This window comes from Microplitis mediator, chromosome 1, assembly GCF_029852145.1.
Source record: "Microplitis mediator isolate UGA2020A chromosome 1, iyMicMedi2.1, whole genome shotgun sequence".
Taxonomy (NCBI): Eukaryota; Metazoa; Arthropoda; class Insecta; order Hymenoptera; family Braconidae; genus Microplitis; species Microplitis mediator.
The window spans coordinates 7,585,997-7,607,788 of NC_079969.1; the positions used below are offsets into that span (position 1 = coordinate 7,585,997).

A 21,792-nucleotide genomic window follows, 5' to 3' on the forward strand; every position below is an offset into this window, starting at 1 on the left:
TTGTATATAATTTTATACAATTGTATAAAATCTTTTTTCATCGGGAGGTTTTATGAGAATGAAGTTGTATGTGAAAGTAATACAGGCATGTGTAGACAATTGAAACCAAGTTTATTTTTTTTCTATTTTACTATTGTTATATTAGAAGAAATATAACTTTATAACAATGAAAACAGTTATTGATTTCAGCGGTTATAATTTTAAAAATAAATTCATAATAAGAGAATTTTGTTTGTGCCGATTAATTGATTTGAAAGTAATAGATGACCCAATCATAGTTATTAAAGATCCATTATTTTCTGTTTTGTCGCAACCGGAATATAATAGTTACAAAAATTTTATTAATAAATTCGGTATCAAACACACACATGGTTTATATTCATTGTATGAATTTCGTCAAAAATTGAAAAAAGTGATTAATAAAAACAGTAAGATTTATGTGCGAAATGCCGAGCAGTTAAGTAAATTAATAAGTTTTATCGATGACAGCAACTTCAATTTTAATGAAGTAAAATTAATGAGTGATCTAGGTTTCGATGATAATTATGAATTGACTGGAACTAATTGTCCTCATCATATTAATAAATCAAATAATTATTGCGCGGGTGATAATGCGAAATTAATGGCTGATTGGTTACGACACAAAAAATTAGATAAATTAAAATTATTAAATAATATGCAATTAGTAATTAATTTCAGCGGTTATTATGATTATAAGAATGAACTTACAATTAAAGAATTAAGTATTGTTGGATTGAGTAATGACGGTAAAATTATTTATCATAAACTATATGTTACTAAACCAGTAAATAATCCAATTAGTTTTATAAATCGTATTAATAAAAATAATTACAATAATAATTTTTATGATAATTTTGGAATTAAGTATGAAGATGGAAACTGTGAATTATTTCGAGTTAATAATAAAATTCGTAAAATATTACTTCATCATGACATTGAAATAATTTATGTTAAAAATTATTATTATTACAATCTATTGAGTAAAATTGTTGCAAATATTAAACGATTTGACGTTATTTGTTTGGAAGATTACAATTATATTGATACATATGATATAAATACCAATTGTGGGTATCATACACATAAGGATAATAATAAAAATATATGCGTCGATAACAGCACAGTTAATATGGTTAATTGGATACTAACCAACGAGTTTTATAAATCTGAGGTTAGGAATCGGTTTTCTGGAACTTCGTTACACGATGATATTAATATTGATGATGAATTGGTTAATCAATTTATAATGGATGATAATAATGAATTACCATCAATTAGTTCTGATGATTTGGAATGGTTATAAAATGATTTTGATGATCTATAAAAAATTAAGCATAATGACTTCGAATTATTAATTGCTTATAAAAAAATTAATTTTTTTTTCTTTTTTCAAAATAATACTTAAATTTTGTAATTATTCACAAGTTTTGAAAATTCATTAATCTACAACTTTTTCGATAATTTTAAAACCATTCAATTTATTCAAAAAATTTTTCTTTATATTTACACATGTTTCCGAATAATTTTTACGGACTACTTGACACTTGAATACATTTAAGTGAGCTTTAATTAAAAACTTCGATTGAATCTGATTGAAACTTCATCGGACCTCTATCGAATTCAATCGGCCAATCGGAATGCACTCGTGAGCGTTTCGAATAACCGATTGACTTTCGATCGGATTCAATTGAAATGAAATGTTTATTATTTTCCGATTGAAATTTTGTCATCAGATTCAACCAGAAAATAATAATTTTTTATTGATTATTTTTTCCATTAAAAGTCAATCGAAAATCCCGGATTGAATTCGATTAGAATTTTTCAATCAGATTTAATCAAAGTTTTTAATCAGGAAAGATTTTTTTTCTTACTGACTATTGACCCATAAAAATCACGTGCCAGATTCTGTTGTTTAGATCCTTTTGTTTTATTTTAGTGGGGATTAGGGTGCTCCGTTTGACATGACTATTTTTTTGTCTCGTGTCAAAATATCATTGTACACATTAAAAAAAAAATTCTCACTAAAGATGAGCTCTTAATTTTAATTTTAAGTACTCGCTTAACGAACTTAAAATTTTTCCATTCAATTAATACGTAAATTAAAATTTTTTTTTTTCTTTAATTATTTATAGCTTTGCGGCATTTCAAGATATTTGATCGACCATAGGTGGAAATCACAAAGGAATCTTTCCTTTTTAAAAGTGCTTGTAGCTAATTTATGTTTTGTATCCGGCCTCACTGGTAAAAAATCTTAAAGCCTATTTTTTCTAAAATTTCATGGTTTATTTCATTTTACTCGCAAACCACTAACTTTACATCAAAATTGTACAGGACTTTTTTGTAGGGAATTTGATTCCCTACAAAAAAAAGTCTTGTAAGTCATTACCGTAGAGCTAGTAGTTTTCGAGATAAATCCAATTAAACATCTCAAAATTTGAAAAATCGCTGTTTGATCCAATATTTTAATACTTTTTTATAAAATTATAGAAGAAATATTTAATATATCTGGTTAATATATCATCAAAAATGTGTAATGTAATCCCTGATTAAAAAAGTGAATTAAAAAGTATTGAAAAAGATGAGAAATGAATCCTTTCGAATACTTTCTATACCCCAAGGTTTTCATTTTGACATAAAATGAATACTTTTCAATCCCAAAATAATAAAAGAATTTCTGAACTTCCTAGGAATTGAAAAAGATTCAAATGAATTGATATTTTTAATCTTTCTGAATCCTTCTCAATACCTAAATAATCCGACATTTCGGATCAAGTGTGGGATTGAAAAAGATTGAAATGAATTGAAATTTTTTAATCTTTCCGAATCCTTCTCAATACCTAAATAATCCGATATTTCGGATCAAGTGTGGGATTGAAAAAGATTGAAATGAATTGAAATTTTTGAATCTTTCTGAATCCTTCTCAATACCTAAATCATCCGATGATGAAATGATGAAAGATTAAATTCTTTTCAATACTTTCGAATTCCACTTTGGAATTGGAAAGTATTCAAACGATCGAAATTTCAATTCCATTCAATACTTTCCAAAACCGCCGAGGGATTGAAAAGAATTGAAATAATTTTCAATACTTTTCAATTCACTTTTTTAATCAGGGATACGAAACTGTCTCCTAATACACTTCCTTCGTCTTTTCATAACTTAACCTGAAATGTACCTGAAGATCGAAACGTTTTTCACGGAACGAAAATTAAAAAACCAAATGAAAAGTAAAAAATCTACTGGATCTAGATTTCTAAAATGTTTTGCAGTCAAATTACATAAATTTTCTTCATTTTTGTTGCGCAAAAAACGTTTTGATCTTCAGATACATAACCTAAATGCCTTTGCCTGACTATCGGAAGCTTTTCTAATTACTACCTCTCTCAGTAAAAAAATAATTGTCTCATGTGTGAATTATATGTGAAAGTAATACACGCATGTGTAGACAATCGAAAGCAAGTTTATTTTTTTTCTATTTTACTATCGTTATATTAGAAGAAATATAACTTTACAACAATGAAAACAGTTATTGATTTCAGCGGTTATTATAATTTTGGAAATAAATTTATAATAAGAGAATTTCGTTTGTGTCGATTAGTTAATTTGACAGTAACATATGGCCCAATCATAGTTGTTAAAGATCCAATGATTTCTGTTCTGTCGCCTCCGGACACTAATAGTTACAAAAATTTTATTGATAAATTCGGTATCATAGAAACTCATAGTTCATATCCATTATATCGATTACGTAAAAAATTGAAAAAAGTGATTAATGCACACAGTAGAATTTACGTGCGAAATGGTCAGCAATTAATTAAATTGATAAGTTTTATCGATGACAGCAACTTCAATTGTAATGAAATAAAATTAATGAGTGATTTAGGTTTCAATGATGATTACGAATTGACTGAAACAAATTGTCCTCATCATATTAATAAATCAAATAATTATTGCGCGAGTGATAATGCTAAATTAATGGCTGATTGGTTAATAAAACGTAAAGTAAATAAAATAAATTTACGTACAAATATGCAATTAGTTATCTATTTCACTGGTTATTATGATCATGATAGTGAATTAATAATTAAAGAACTGAGTATTTACGGATTAAGTAATGATGGCAATATTATTTATCATAAATTATATGTTACTAAGCCGGCAAATTATTTATCTAGTTCTATGAATGAAATTGTTAAAAATCAATTCAATGATATTCATTATGATAATTTCGGAATCAAGTATGAAGATGGTAACTATGAATTGTTTCGTATAAATGAAAAAATTATTAAAGTTTTAAATCATCATGATATTAAAATAATTTATGTTAAAAATTTGGATTATTTCAATCTATTGAGCAAAATTGTTCCAAATATTAAACGATTTGACGTCATTTCTTTGGAAGAGTGTAATTATGTGGAAAATAATGATATTAAATTCATCTGTCAGTATCATACGCATGAGGACAGTAATAAAAATATATGTGCGGATGATAGCGGAATTAATATGGTTAATTGGATAGTATCTAATGAGTTTTATAAATATGAGGTTAGGAATCGGTTGTGTGAAACGAAATTAAATGATAATATTGATGATGACTTGGTTAATCAATTTATAATAGATGATAATAATGAATTACCGTTACTTAATTCTGATGATTTGGAATGGTTATAAAATGATTTTGATGATTTATGAAAAATGAATCATAATGACGAAGTTATTAATTGATTATTAAAAAATTACTTTTTTTTTTAGTGATTATAAACTTCAATAGTTCAGAAAATAAAATTCTCCGTTGATACTCTCTGTCTATATAACCCCCGTCAGTCAATATATATCATTTTCACCCCGAATTTCAAGTCTTGAATACAATTTCCTTTAGAAAGAGTACCCACAACCCGGTATTCAAATCAATTTTTCAATCTTTAATACTTTGATAAAAATCCGCAATTTTCGCAAATTAAAAAAAAATTAATTATTTAATTATTATATTAATTTCAGTCACGAATATTCTAATCAATTAAATTTAAAAATCTTTATAGTAAAAAAAAAAAAATTTTTCCTTAAAAATTCTATGACCGAATTACCCTTCAGTCCACATATATAATTTTCACTTATATTTTCATGTTTACCATAAAATTTCCTCTGGAAAGAGTACCCACAACCCTATATTCAAATTATTTTTTCATCATCAATTCATTAATAAAAATCCGCGATCCGCGAATTGGAATATTTATTGATTAAAAAAAAAAATAATTCAATTAATTACTCAATTTTTCCCTAATTTCGGTTAAGAAAATTTAAATAATACAAATCAAAAATTCTCAATAATTAATAGTTAATAATTAATCACAATAATAATAATATTTTTAATGATTAATAATTAATAAGTACAGTAATAATTTGAAAAATTCTTACCTTCCATAAGCGTAAAGATAAGTCACCATACTTGAGCATAGAATCAACAAAGATGACAATGCAAATAATGCTAGTGTGACATGTGGGTTAAGTAATAAATGTGTCGTATCACCAAATAAATTTGTCACAACTTTTTGTAAACGACTTGAGTAAATTGGTGTCGGCTGGACACGATTTCGTACTAAATTTAATACTTTATGTGGCCCTAATACTTGTACCTATAAAAAATTAAACCAAATTCATTAATTATTTAATCAATTAATTAATTAACTGCAAAAAAAAACAATTCATATAAACTTGAAAATTTTTAATAATTCGTAACTTTAATTTAAATTTGAATTCAAAGTCATGAATTTTTAATTATTTTGAAATTTTCTCGAATTTTTTTTTTTTTTTATACGAAAAATTGTTAATTATGGGTACTTACTTTATATAGTACGGACATACCAGCATAGCTTATTAAACTTTGTACTGAGTTAATAAATAATTGTATACTAAATATTGTACCAATGGCTTTGTTGCAAGACCAAAATACTGCAGGATATCGAACTGAGTAAACAGCGAGTGCTATTGCATAATTCAAGAACTCGAGGCTTATAAAATTTTTTCTGTCATCTTGGGTATCATCTAAAAAAATTTTGAGTCATTACTTTTATGTTCATAGTCATTAACTTAGGGGTAATTAGGGCCGGAGCACGATGATATAAAAATTTTGAAAGTTGAAGTGAAAAAATTGAAATTCTAAACAAACTAATGAAGATACGCCAAAAATGCATGTTTACAATTTTTTAGCTTATTAAATTCTCTACAAAAAAGGTCTCATTGCATTTTTACGTACACCCAATTATTTCGAAGTTATTGCAGCTTGATTAGAAAAAAAAAAATTTACTATATAAATTTATAAAATTAATTCATCTCCTGTTTATTTTGTCTATAACTTCAAAACTATCAGGAATACGTAGATGAACTAGAGGACCTTTTTTGTAGCAAATTAAATTTCCTACCATTTTTGTTCCAAAAATTTTTTTCTAAAATCGATAGATTCACTAAAAATTTAATTTTTTCCTAAATTTATTTTTTCGGAGTATTAATTTACTATGTAATTAAAATAAATTAATTAAATAAAATAATTACCATTAGTATCAGTATCAATGCGGTCCAAATCCGCGATACTATTTATCACATATGGTAAATTATATGCAGTCATATTATTTATTTTTTTTTGTGCATCTCCGTCTTTGTCAATTTTACTGTCATTTAAATTTAAATCGCGAGTTTTTATGTATATTATTTTTTTATTTCTTGCGATTGGTATGGGACTAGTTGCTCTACTGTGATCATTTCTTATTAAAAATTCAGTCGACCCACGATTATTATTATTATTTATTTTAGTAGTACTTGATATTGTAAAATTAAGTGGATTAGTTGCATTAAATCCACTAGTAGTATTTAAAATATTATCATTATTTAAATCACTTTCTTCGATATTTGTTATTAAAAATGGATTATTATTATTGATATTGATATTATTATTATTGTAAGTACTGTTGGTTGTGTAATTGTTTATATTTATATTGCCAGATGGATTCATAAAGTTTAGGTAAATTAGACGATCGCGATGGACTACTATCCAATCGAGATCAGTCCGCCATATTGCATCTGAAAAAATATTTATTATTATTATTATTATTATTATTATGTTATTAAATATATCGCGTGCCAAATGCCAAAAGGGCGTATAAAAGTTATACGCCCTTTTGGCTTTGAAGAACCAAAAAAGCGTATAATTTTTTTTTTTTGGTGCCAATCGTTTTGTAAACATGTTCTAAGCCTCAAAATAAAAAAATAATTTCCAAAGCCAAAAGGGCGTATATCTTCAGATACGCCCTTTTGGCGTTAGTACGTCAAAAATTTTTTTTCTGCAGATCTTTACGTTTCGAGCGATTCTAAAAAGAATGGCAAAAAAAAATTTTTTATACGCCCTTTTGGCATGGAGCCCTATCTAACTGCTGTGATACGCCCTTTTGGCATTTGGCACGCGATATATGTAGATATGGAAAAGCTCAATCTTAGAGAAATCCGATAGAAAATCTAGACCAAGGGCTCGCTACTTAAAGAAAAATCTGGGCAACGGTTGACCCTGCCGGCCAGCCCCAGAAACTTCTCGTTGTTTTCGAGCTTGACAATACTCTTGTATACAATTTTTTTTTATGAGCTTTTCAAGCTCTTTCTTTCACGTTCTTTTTTTTAACTTCCCGCTATGAAAATTGCAAATTTAAAAAAAAAAGGGAAATTATAGGTTTCGGTCCGATTTTTAAAAATCGAGTTTTCATCAGATCCCGTCGTTTCCGGATGGACGTCCGTGTGTATGTGTGTGAGTGTGTGGAATCGTGTGTGTGAACTTTTTTTGTCTGACGATATCTTTGAAACGAATCAACCGATTAGAACGTTCTTGGGGTGGCAACGAAAGGGCTCACCAAGACTTAAGAGGGGTCTGAACTTTTTTCTCTATCACACTCAAGTCAACAAACGGAACTATCCTTGTTCTACTTGCGCAGTAAATGGAAACTCTGTCCAGATTTCTGTCTTAAATAAATAAACATTTTTCAAAAATCAAAACGTAGACTGCTAGTTTATAGAGTACTGCATTGAGCCTCGTTCTTAGTTTCGCGTTTGGAAGTTTAGTTTGAGAGAAAAGCTTGGAGAAAAATTACTAGAGACCCTCCTTAAGCGTTGTAGGTGGCAATCGAAAAAGCTCACCAAGATTTGAAACTGATTACATTTTGAGGCAAATCGGGCAAGTGGCTTATCCGCAAAATATGAGTTATCCGCAAAAATTTAAAAAAAAATTATTTTTTTATTTTTATTTTTCGTATAACTTGTAAACTACATGACCGATCGACTCTAAAATCTATTCAATTTTAAATCGGTTAATTCATTTCGAAGATATCGTCGGACAAAAATTATTATTTTTCAGTGAAACGTTTATTTTGTCGGTTTGACAGTTCTTTGAGCTCGAAGAGCTCAAAAATTTACAGGTAGTAATGTCTTCGAGCTCCCTCAGCTCAAAAACAGCGGAAAGTTTTGGGGCTGGCCCGCAGAGTCAGGCGGTTTTCAGATTTTTTTTTTCAAAATTTACTTAAATAAAGTCCTAGATAAACTTTTTTTTATTTTACTATCAAAATTACAAATTTCCAAAAAAGTTATAATTTGTCTCAAGTTTAGAAGTTCCACATATCGAACTTTTTTCGAATATTTTTTTAACAAATTTTTTTTACGCGGGGTTGTCTAATATTTAATTTACTGGGCAATGAGTTCCATGAGTAAAAAATTTTAATTCAAAATTCAAAAAATACTTTTTTTTTAAATTAAGTCTAAGAAAGAAGTTGAGAAAAAAAATATACATTAATTAAAAATACCTTTTGGTAAAAATCCAGCATAAATAAGACGTGCTTCCATTAATAATGTTGGTAATAAAAAGCACATTGCCGTACAAAGATGTACAAATGCTGCAGTTGGTCCGCCATGTTTCCATAAACTTCCAGCTAAACCTTACAATAATAATAATTATTATGATTAATATTGAATAAATATATAATAGTAACTAAAAGCCGCTAATAAATATATATGTACCATTGTCAACAGCATTATTACCCAATAAAGTTGCCGGTGGATCACGTGTACACGTGCTAGTATGTCTACCGAGCTTAATACCATCATTGGCGAAATTACCCAGCTTCAAAAATGCCGCCGCCAACAATATTGGTAGCAACAGTACGCCGGTTCCCGTTAGAACGATACAGACATGTAGTTCAAATTTTGGTGGTTGCACATCCGTCGGCCATGGCAATGATAAATATGCTGTAATTAATTTATTTAAGATCAACGCTGATTGATAAATTGCGTCAGAGAATAGGGAAAATTTTAACATGACCGAAACTCTTAAATTACACATGTCTGTGGAATGGCTTAGGAGTTATAGGTGACATTTTGACCGCAGCTTAAAAAAATACCGAGACTCGAAGAGTTTTGAAAATTTTTTTCATAAATTCTGCAACATATTTTTTACTTCTAGAAAAAATTACAAATTTGGTCATATCAAATTTTTTCAATTTAAAAAAAAAAATTTTTCACTCAAGAACGCGCCATTTTTTAAATTTTCAATATTTATAAGTAATTAGAACTCGTGCGGAATGGATCATATATGGCTATGTACTCAAATTGTATATATATGCGTCAGATATACTCATATATAGAGTATATATATGAGTATATGGAGTATATATGATCTATCTAGGTCAAATTTGATACATGGCCATATATTCTACATATGTCATAAATGTCCATGTATAAAGTATATATGATCCATATGTATGTCAGATATGAACTATATATATGCTATATATGGTCCATATATATGTGATAAACGGTTCATAGATGTCATATATATATATATATACCGTATGTGGTTCAGATATATCACATATGGACCATATATATGTCATCTGTGGTCCACATATATGGCATATATGACGATTAGCTATATATGCTACATATATGATCAATGTAAACATATATGCCCGTAAATGAAATATATATGATCCATATTTGAAGCACATATGACCCACACATAGGTTAAATTTCATATATAGCCATATATTCTACATATGTCATAGATGTCCCATGTATAAAGTACATATAAGCCATCTGTATGACATATATGAACCATATATATGCTGTATGTGATCCATATGTATGTCATATATGGTTCATAAATGTCATGTATGGTTCATATATGTCATGTATATATAAGTCATATATGGTTCATGTATGTCATGTATATACCATATGTTGTTCATATATGACACACATAGTCCATATATATGTCATATATGCCACATATGGTCCATATATATGTCATATGTGATCCACGTATATGCGATATATGGTCCATAAATATGTCATATGTGGTTCACATATATATCATATATGACAATTAGCTATATATGATACATATATGATCAATGCATGTATCATATATGCCCATAAATGGAACATATATTATATATATGATCCATATTTGAAGCACATATGACCCATATATAAGTTAAATTTCATACATGGCCATGTATATGCTACATATATGTCACAGACGCCCATATATAAAATATATACGATCTATACGTCATATATTGAGCATATAGGAATCATATATGGCGCATATATGATTCATTTTTTACGGGAAGATCTCAAAAGTCAGTGAATAGTCCAATTTTCAGCGGGAAAATTTCAAAAAAATCAATTGAAAATAGTCTGGGCTCAAAATGCCACCTGGTGTAATTTCGGGGACAGCATTTTTTTATTTCCTCTGTTTTTCAAAAATGATTTAAATTCTTACCAACAAATCGTTTAGCACATCTTGTTGCAATATATGCTTGCAATGTAACAACAAGTATTCCATACCAAACAGACCATAATCCATTAGCATGACCACGATTACAAGTTTCTCGTTTATTTCGTGAACTATTATTGTTATTATTACCAATACGTTCACTACGCCGTAAATTAGAAGCATACTCCCGTTGTTTATTGACAGAGGTATTAATTGTTGTTGTCGTATTAACATTTGTTGTTGTTATTGGGGTTGAAGCAATCATTGTTGTGGTACTTGTTAACGTCATTGGTAATGGTGCGGTTGTTGACGATGCCGTTATTAAAGTTGACTTCTGTTGGTATTTTTTGTTATTACATTTTAGTTGGTTTATCTCATTGTTGTTCTCGTAACCCATCAGACTTCCGGTCATCGACATTTTACCGATTGTGATAATGAAAGTAATTCGGTAATTTTTTCCATATGTATCTATTCTTTTTGCTTTTTAATATACTAATGAGCTTGTGAGGTCTTTGTTCTCGCTGGATTCGGTAACATGCTTACGTTACTTGATAGCCTGTAATTATAAAATTATTATTTTATTTTTATTTTATGCAAGGGTAGAAATTTTTTTTTAAATAAATAAGGCTTAAAATTTTTTTACACTGATCTCAAAATTAATTATTGACACGAAAGTTGATAATTAATTTTTTTTGTCAGTACTTATAAATATTTTTTAATAAAAAAAAAAATTTTGATATTTTGAAGACGCACATGAATTTTTTTACTTTTCAATAGTACTAGAGTGTTTGGTTGGTAATTTCCTTTGGAAAAAGTACCCACAATCCCAGGTTTAGAAAAAAAAAATTTTTGAAAAAATTTGAAAAATTAAAATTCCACAAAATTTTTTTTTTCTCTTTATCATGTTCAGAATTTTATTTACTCTGCAATGAGTACCCACATCGATATATTTAAATAAAAAATTTGTTCAAAATTCGAAAATCAAAATTTTTCGAAATTAAATTCGAAAAAATTTTTTTTCCTTCCGTATTAGAATTCGGTTTACTGTAAAATGAGTACTGACAGTACAATTAAAATTTTTTAAATTAATAAAAATTAAAATTTTTTAAATTTATGAAAAAAAATTTTTTTCTCAATATTCTGATAAAAAATGAAATTTCCTCTTGAATGAGTACCAACAACACTATACTTTGATCAGTAGATAAAAATATCTAATAAATTTAATATTTCTTATTTTCCTCCTTTTTAATCGATAAATTTATTTTAATAAATTCTTTTGATGAGTGCCGGCAAATTTGTCCCAACAGTAACTAAAATAAATATTGTAGATATCGAGGGCACAAGAACGTTAAGCTTAAGCTTTTGTATAACGCCCCGATTGGGAAAAACAATAGGTGGAAAAAAAATAAAAGACGGCTTAAGCAAAGTGGCTTCTAGTTTTTTACTGTTGAGTGCACGCAATGACACTCTCTCTTAGGGCGTCTATAGAGCATAAGTAAGAGTCGTATAGAGTTAAGTTGACGTTTAAAAAGTAAAAAGGGAAAATAAAATATTAAAAATAAAAAAAAAAAAAAACAAGTGTCAGAGTCTAGTCAGTAGAGAGAAAGGCCATGGAAAGAGAATAGGTGTTAAGTGTTGAGTGTTGGGTGTTGAGTAATATAAGGGAACTACATACTTGAAATGTATGAACTGCCTTTCTCCCTCTTACTTGTATTATTCTTCATACCTCAATCTCTCTTTAACTTTTACATTTTAAAACTCTCCCTTTTTTACTCCACTCCACTCATATCATGTTCAAGTGTATTATGTCCTGGTAGACAATACAATTTACTCTATTACAATTATAACGAGTAACAACATTTAATATGCGGGACCCTAACACTTGCCATCACTTTAATCGCGTGCTAATGAGTAATTATTCGATTAACTTTTATTTAATTAGCAGCACGGGTTATTATATTCATTTTTTTTTATTTGCTTTGGATTTAAACTCAGTAAATTTATGACGTAAAATTAAAAAAATTTTTTCAAAATTTTGTATAAAATATATTTATGTGGGTACTCATTTGAAAGAAAAATCAATTTTAAAGAGAATGAAAGTAAAAAAAAAAAATTTTTTTTAATTTTGAGATTTTGTTTGAATTTTGTATTTTTTTTATGCAGTGAAAATATATGTGGGTACTCATGTGAGAGGAAATTTAAAATTTTGAAAGATGGTAGTAATAAAAAAAAATTCAGGGTAACTCCTATATTTTTTTAAATTTGAGATTTTGAATGTTTTTGTTTGAATTTCTAATTTTTTTTATGCAGTGAAAATATATCGATGTGGGTACTCATGTGAGAGGAAATTTTAAGTTTTGAAAGATGGTAGTAAAAAAAAAAATTTTGGAGTAATTCCTATTTTTTTTTTTTTTTAATTTGAAAATTTCATTCAATAGAAAATTAAATTTTTCATCTAAACCAACTAAGAAATCCTCAAAATTTATTTATTTAAACCTGTAATTCAAAAAAATTTTTCATTAACCCTTTAACCACTAGAAAATTCATCACCCTCTTCAACCAACTTCCTCAACATCAAGAATCCATTATAAAAATACCTGAAACCTCATAAATTATTAACCTCCATGATTTAAAATTTTAATCCCCGTATTTAATATCAAGATGTCCATCAAGTTAAAAAAATCGATAAAAATAAAATTTGTTATCACAGGGCAATGACACTCCAAAGCAAACGCTCAGTATGCATTTACGAACTACGAAAAATAAAAAATATAGTAAAATAAAAATAAAATTTATCCGACTGTACGAACACTCAACTTCGTATTCCCCCGGCGTAATCTCAAGAAAATCGATGCCCAAACGCATAAAGAAGAGGAAAACGTCTTACGTGTTACGATTCCCCCATTTCGCTAAAGGGGAAAAGTGAGACGGAACAAGGAAAATATGTATGACAATATATATATATGTAGATGTATATATAGGGGCGTGGGTGTGTGTCATGTCATGGGTAGTCATGCCATCGTATCTCCAAAGATACCATAGGGGTGAACCTGCCATGCGAACGTAAACGCAGATTCTCGGGTTCAAAGTTCCCCTTTACGTGTTTATACACACATACTTATACATATAGACATATATAGATGCCGTTATATATTTATAGATATATATGCCCTTAGACATGGTGATTCATCCTGTTTTGAGAGAGAAAGAGAGAGGAAGAAAGAGTGATTCACCAATTTGGGGATTGAATAATAAATCACGATCAATGTTATCAATTATTAAGTTTTCTTAATTAATTAATAAGATAATCAATCATCATTATTAGTACCCAAGACATCGTTTTCCACTGTAGCATAATTGAGACATCAGTACTGTTGATATATTCATAAAGAGTTAGACTATACCATTTTCTACGATAAATAATTATTGGGGTTGTAAGTTGGGCTGAAATGGCCGTAGTGATAAAGAATTTTTTTCTGAAATATTGAAGCTCTATTTTAAGATAAATTTTGATGGATGTAAGCAATTTTTTTATAGAAACTTACAGATAAAAAATTTTGAACTACGGAAATAAAAGTTTTGACCTTTTTGATAAATTTTTTTTTAGTGGGAAAATATTGAAAATTTTTAGTTCCGATTTTGAAATGTGATATTGAAGTGAAAAAATTTATTTAGATTTAAAAATAGACATTTTAAGAGAGGGAGAAGCAAAACGGGGTAACCCAAAAATTAAAAAAAAAATTTTGTTTTTTAAACATTCCAAAATCACTGTTGTAAATGTAAATGATACTGAAGTTAGGAGACGTCTAATAATTTTTGAATTTTTTAAAAAATGATAAATTACAAAAAAAAAAATATTTGAAAAAATTGCACTTATAGTTTTTTAAATTTTCTACATGTGCATATTTTTAGATTGTTTTTTTTTTCAAATTTAGTGTTAAAAAACAAATCCAAAAATTTTTAATTGTCTGCTAATTTCGGGATCGTAAATATAATTGAGCATTATTTTGATTTTTTTTATTAAACTTTTGAGTGCCAGTCGAAAATAGTTATGACTCGTTTTATGATAAAAACTATCAAAAATTATTTTTCTTCCTTTGCATCCAATAATTATATGGAATGTAATTTTCCTTTATGTAAATGTCTTACAAAAAAATTTAATTTAATCCAATTTATTTAATATCCAGAAATTTTTTTTTCATTTTTTTTAGGGGATGCCCCATTTTGCCCGCAAAAAATGAATTTTCTTTTTTAACGGCAGCTGAAAATTTTTTCTTTTCACTTTGAATATCATTAAAAAAAAAAAGATTTAACGTAGACGAGTTACGAAAACTTAAGGATCTTAGTTTCGAAAACTAATTAGAGATGAGTAGGGTTCAAACCAAATCGAATATTACTAGTCGAATTATTGGTGACATTTCGAATTGTCAAATTCAAACATTCGATTTAATTTAAAATTTTTCATTCAATTTTCAAATATTAAATTTAAATCTCACATATGAAAATTTATTAAAAATTTCCAAAATAATTTTACTTCAAAATTGACTATCAATATTAATATTCGACCCACCACAAGTAATTCTTGATTCAAAATAATTCCCACATTCTCAAAATCAATTTCGTTTCTACCATAAGTCAATTAAAAAAAAAGTTCATTTTGTCTTTTTTCAGTCAATTAAATTAATCTAAAGCAAAATTGCCGATAATTTATTCAAAAAATAAAAAAAAATTATTCACGGCCTATTTTACCCCGTGGAATTCAATGAATAAATTTATCGAATAAAAGATAAAAAATAAAGAAGTAAGTGAGTAAAACGGTTGAGTTTATTGTCCTTTACGGTCTAGTATACGGTCCACATGAGAATTGTCCACGTAGCTCAACTCGTACGAGAGTATAGAGAGAAGAACAATGTACCTACAATCTGAATCTACTATCTCAGTACGTACCTACTGGTACGTATAGCCTATACTATACAACTAAACGAGTGGATCGATACGTATATAGCAAGTACGAGGGCGATACTCCGATGCCACGAGCATCCTGTACTGGGCTATCGTAAAAGGGTCGTGGTTCGTGGTATGCTCGTCTCAATAATACCTTACTATATAATATAACCTCACCCGTATATATATATATGTATATATATGCATGGTTAAGTACATATTGTTAAGTGGATATTGCACACTGGACGGTAGACACAACATACTAGGATAGAAAGCAAATCGCTGGTCAGGTCAGTATTAGGGAGTAGTCTGTAGTCTGGGTTTATAATAGCAGTAGCAGAAAGCATGACGCTCTGTCTAGTCATTTTCGATGTTCACTGAACTTCACTCAATGCGTGAATAGAAGCTAAATACTCCCCACCCCTTGTCAGAGCATCATCGCTCATGGCTAGTGTTGGAGGTGGGGGTACGAGTCAATGTGTTTAGACATCAGTGACGCTGACCGAGTGGCTCTTCACTTGATGCATTGCATTGTAAATCACAGCAGTCGCGTCAATTGCTGTTGTTTTAATTATGAGTTTTTTTTTGTTTTTCTTTTTTTTTTTTTATGCTTTATATATTTTTTTGCGAATACACAAATATGACAATTTGGTGTAATTGATGAATGGAAATTTTTTTAGAACTCGGGGATTGATTTCCTCTGGAAAGGGTACCCACAAGCCGGGTCGAAAGTAAAAAATATAGGAAATATAATTTTAAAAAATTTTGAATTTTAAACTTTTATCGTAGGATATAGTCTTTTACTGCATTATATTAGAGAAATAGGATAAGTAATTAGATTGTCAGTATTTTATTCTGAATAATAAAATTTCAATGAATTTTGAAAAATATATCTTTTTTGAATTTTGGATTCTAGAATCAATTTTCAATATTTTCGAATTCGGATTGAGGAATATTCTGTAATTCCCTCTGGAAAGAGTACCCACAACCCTGGGGTAAAATGAAAAAAATTTCAAAATTTTTGAATTTGGAATTCTTGACTGTAATTAAATTTCGTTATTTTTAACTTTATGTTTAGTCATATTTTACTATTTCCTCTGAAAAGAGTACTCACAACCTCAGGCAAAAATAAAAATTATATATTAAAAAAATTTATGTCAATCAGACTTTATAACTTTTTACAATGAAATATATAGCAATTTTCTGTTCATAATTTAAAATTCCTATTGCTAAATATTTAAATAAAAAATGATAATTTCGAATTGCCTTTGTAACGAATCGTGATGCCAACATTATAACGACTGATAAAACCAGAAAGTAAAGGAAGTATTGAATGAATAATATAACAGGATGTAAAATAACAAGAGAAGATAAATTTTATATTATTATAATTTTTATTGAAGTACTTAAGTACAATGAGAAATGAGGAGTAAAGAGATAACAAAGTAAAAGTGAATCACATGGCTGATTGCACGTTATTCAATAGCTTCAGGGTGATCAGGTTCCAATCGACTAAAGACCAAGATGGTAAACGACCATTTTGTCTCAACCGATATCAGGTTATATTTCTCATCAATATTGCACAACAAATTTACAAAAAAAAAAAAATTACATTAAAAATTTCTCTTTAATTTAAAAATTAAAAAAAAAAATTGTTGTAATTTTTTACTTTTATTTCATAAAAATTTAATTTAAATTCTTTTTTATTTTTAATGAACGCGGAAGTTGAGAATTGAATGGATATAGACGCTGATATTTAAAGATCATATATATAAAATATATATAAGGGGTATAAGTATAAGTATAGATAGTATATAAGTTAAAACCTCTAATTTTAGAAATCGTCCCTCTAAACTTTTTGTTTTTATTATATTGTTATATACTTTATATATATATATATATAAAGTATATAATAGGGGGAATTGGAGTAACCTTAATAAAAATTAGGTAAAAAAAATATATATATATATAGATATTTATATATTCTAAATCTTGACAATAAGAGTAAATTTTTTTATTTAAAATTGGTATATATTATTTATATTTTGATATTTATATATATTTTTTATATACGAGATATTTTAGAATATATTTATTAAATATAATGTAAAAATATAAAGAAATTTTGAACTCGAAAAAAAATACCGGGAGGTGGATTCGAACTATCGTCCGTTTAAATTCACGCCCGCGTAAATTTGAATTTCAAAAATACTCATTACGAAGAAATTAAAAAAGTCGATGTATTACAGGCTTATTTATGTGGAATATCGATTACAGTTCATAAGATTTCTACTAAAATTCATTTTGAAATTTTGTAAATTCAAAATATAAAAAAAAGGCGCGCAAATTAAATTTGAATATTTTTATTTCGCTAAATTTTCCAAGTAAAAGTAAAAAAAAACGATTTTAACTTTTTATATAAATTAAAACTAATAACTACCGTTTATTTTAATTATATATTACATTTTACCTGACTCTTTTATTACTTTATATTTATATTCTTTAATCCCTTTATCATGTTTTATGTCATTTTAACACGACATCCCTTGTTTTCATAACTTTAACTTTTCTCAACTTTAATATATATATATGTATACATATTTATATAATTAAAAATTAAGTAAAATTTTAAAATAAAAAAAAAATACTTAAAATTATATACTATATATTTATATATATGTGTATATAAATATACTTGTTCGACCACTTGGCAGGTGCAGAGTAACTCAAGTATAAAAAGCCCTACTCACTGATTTATGTTATATTATATTATATATATTTATACAGCTTAAGAATTTTTACACACAAATATTTTAAGTAAAAAATTATCACACTTCTTGTCCCGTCACAATTTAAATTCCTTTAAACTCAATTAATAAATTAATATATATATATATTGAACAAAAATTGAATTATGTAATAAAAATAACTAACTCAATAAAGATTTTAACAAGAAAGTATACCTGGTATTTATATATATATAAATATATAAAACTTTTTTTGGCTTCGATTGTCAATTAAGAAATGACGGTCAATTAGACCATAAAATCTTTAATGACATTGGAATTAAATAATTAAAATTTTCAAAATTAGTATTATATATTTATATTGTGACAGCAGTAACAAGATTTTCAAATTTTTTACTTACTCACAGTATTTATTATGACATTTCCTCTGGAAAGAGTACCCACAACCTTATGTTTCAAAAATTTTTTTAAAAAGTTGGAAAATTTTGAAATTCGAAAAAAGTTTTTTTTAAGTTTAAATTTTATGTAATAAATTTAATTATTAAATATAAACAATACCTAAATGTATATGTATATTATATATGTATATATATTACATATGTTTATATATATATATATATATATATATATATATATATTTATAGATCTGAAAAATCTTTTAATTCAAAATTTTTTAAATTGTTAAATAAAACGGTAAAATAAACCTCAGACGAGATTCGTGAGGTCGTAAAAGGAATATATATATATGTATGTGTGCGTATCTATATGTATGTGTGTATATATATATATATATATATATATATATATATAAAGGGCCGCACGCGCATACCCAAAGAGCAGGTGTTGTTCGTAGCCCATTCCCTCTCTTTTCCTCTTAAAACCATCTCCTCTCCCCTCATGCCTCTTCACCCTCGCCCTCTTTTATTTTATTTCATTATATATTTTTTTATCCTTTTCTTCATTTTATATCTTCCTCCTTTTTATTTCACTACCACCTTCTCATTCTTCATCTTCTTCCTCAACTTGATCGCTAAACCCGTCTCACAAATTACAAAAATTTAAAAAAAAATCTTCCCTGCCATTTCTCCCTCATTCTCTACCCCTTCTTCCCCCTCTCTCTCTCTATCTCTAGATCCTCAATCTAGAATCTCAAAAAAATTTCTACCCCGTCTTCAATCTCAAACAAAAAATTTGTTCATCCAACTTACCCCCACATCCTCAATTTTTGAAAATAAATTCCACTTTTAAAAATCCAATTTCTCTCCAATAGCAAATTTTCAAATTTAATCAAAGCGAAAAATATATATATAAATTTTACAATCAATTTACTGATCCAGCATCCGTCAACTCAAACTTCACTTCACTCCACTCCACTTAAAATTTTTCACTTAAAAGTCAATTAAAATTCAAATCAATACAAAAATTAATTAAATTCCAAAATCATAATAAATATAAAAAATTACAAAATCACTGGCATTAAAAATCCGGTAAATAAACAATTACTTGTAATTAACTATAAAATCACAAATATATAAATATATATATATACAATATGACAATATATAATAATAATTAATAATAAAATAAATAATGATAATAATAAATATAAATATTAGCGAGATGTTACTTATTTGAGTTGCACGCTGGTAATGCGTCGGCGAAAATTCAACCGAGTCTTTACTCTTTACTCTTTCTCTGCTAGCTGTAGTAAGCAGACAACCATCCAGCGCGAGTATCTACCGAACCAACGTTTTAGTATTAAACCCGTAAGTGAGAGAGAACAATAACCGCGAGAGCGCAAGAGCAACCGAAGCGCCAAAGAGTAACAGAGAATATATAAGAGAGTGAAAGAGAGATAAAAAGCTTTGAGAATTTCAATGTATAAGGTATTGATGCGCAGTCGCAAAAATAGTCCCACCCTTGGTTATATATATACATATATATGTGCGCACACACACCCAACACACGGAACATGTACGCATCTATAAGGGTAGAGGTTTTAAACACAACTACAAGAATCCGGCATCAGTATTTTCATATTATTTTATACAAACTTCGACATCGGGTATGTTCGGTTATCTTCGGTAATGTTCGGTTCAACCACCCACTACACCCTTTTTTCTTTTTAACGTGTCTTTGTATTTAATATGGATGCTAAAATTATATTTGTAGGTGTAAAAGTAGGTTTGTATTGAACACCAGTTATCGATAGGTTATTATGATTATTATTATTGTTTGGTTACTTTTTTTTTGTATTGCATTGTATTGTATCGGAAAACGGTGTAGGTTGTTGGACTCTGGGAATATGACAAGCTGTCGTGTCGGCCTAGTTTGAAAACAATTATTTAGTTTTTTCGTCAGTTGATTGGAAATGTACGGATTCAATATGTATTGTATTGTTTGGGTAGGAAGGGAGGGGATGTACAATTGGTTGGATTTGTTTGGCTTGTATTGCGGTTTGGGAATATTAGACTCGATATTGTTTGGGTTTATGCGAAGGTGGTGATGTTTGTTTGGATTATTTTCTGAGAATAGTGATGTTGATGGAACCGGATTTCGCTAATGGGATTTTAATTTTATACAAACAAAGTTAAGTTTGTTTACGAACAATGAGATAGAGATTGGTTTTTTCGCATCATTTATTTTTGGGGTAATTGCTTGAGGTTTGATGGTTTGAGATTATAAATTAACATAAACAAAGTTGAAAATGGAACTTTGTAAACAATTTACTGCTTTGTTTAAAATAATCTTTGTTTAAAGTACTTCGATAGAGAAATTTTTGTTCGAGTTGTAATTTAAAATTTTTTCCAATCTCAAATATTTAGAATTTTAAAAAAGTTTGTTTCCAAACAAAGTAACTAAAATTACATTGTTTGAACTTTGTTTCAATTTTCATCGTATAAATTTATTAAGATCAGCAATAATAGATACGGTCTGTAATTTTGGCTCAAACAATTTTAATTTTTGATCATCTAACTTTGTTTGCAAACAATGATTAAAATTTCATTGTTTCAACTTCGGTTCCATTTTAATTATGCATCGACATTGAACACCAGATAGTTTAAGACAAAAGTTGTTAATATTGAAAAATTAATTTTGTTTACAAACAATTACAATTATTGTTTCTTTGTTTAAATTTTCATTCTTAAATTCACACTAATTATTCAACGCCGAAGTTAAGATTGAATGAAACAATATTCCGAAAAATTTTGATTACAAACAATGAATTATTGTTTACAAACAAAGTGTCATATTTCATTGTTTGTACATCA

At 27.7% G+C, this 21,792-nt stretch overlaps 3 protein-coding genes across 5 annotated transcripts in view; 2 read left to right on the forward strand and 1 right to left on the reverse strand.

Annotated features, from left to right (window-relative positions):
• Positions 1-20,313, reverse strand: part of LOC130673129 (protein tincar) — a 49,440-nt gene extending 29,127 nt beyond the window's left edge. For 2 of the 3 annotated variants that reach the window (XM_057478237.1, XM_057478097.1), the window contains exons 1-7: positions 19,729-20,313; positions 10,836-11,385; positions 9,071-9,298; positions 8,857-8,988; positions 6,572-7,096; positions 5,865-6,064; positions 5,438-5,655 (exon numbers count right to left, since the gene is read on the reverse strand). In XM_057478237.1, coding sequence (XP_057334220.1) covers positions 5,438-5,655; positions 5,865-6,064; positions 6,572-7,096; positions 8,857-8,988; positions 9,071-9,298; positions 10,836-11,247 — 1,715 coding nt within the window. In that variant the 5' untranslated portion in view covers positions 11,248-11,385; positions 19,729-20,313. The remainder of the gene's footprint in view (positions 1-5,437; positions 5,656-5,864; positions 6,065-6,571; positions 7,097-8,856; positions 8,989-9,070; positions 9,299-10,835; positions 11,386-19,728) is intronic. The other variant, XM_057478166.1, reaches the window with a different exon arrangement.
• On the forward strand, positions 161-1,358 carry LOC130675230 (uncharacterized). The gene has a single exon (XM_057480817.1). The coding sequence runs from the start codon at positions 167-169 to the stop codon at positions 1,322-1,324; it is 1,158 nt and encodes a 385-aa protein (XP_057336800.1). The 5' UTR covers positions 161-166; the 3' UTR covers positions 1,325-1,358.
• LOC130675316 (uncharacterized) lies at positions 3,532-4,739 on the forward strand. The gene has a single exon (XM_057480937.1). It carries the CDS (start codon positions 3,539-3,541, stop codon positions 4,691-4,693), a length of 1,155 nt encoding a protein of 384 aa, XP_057336920.1. The 5' UTR covers positions 3,532-3,538; the 3' UTR covers positions 4,694-4,739.
• Positions 20,314-21,792: the final 1,479 nt, after the last annotated feature.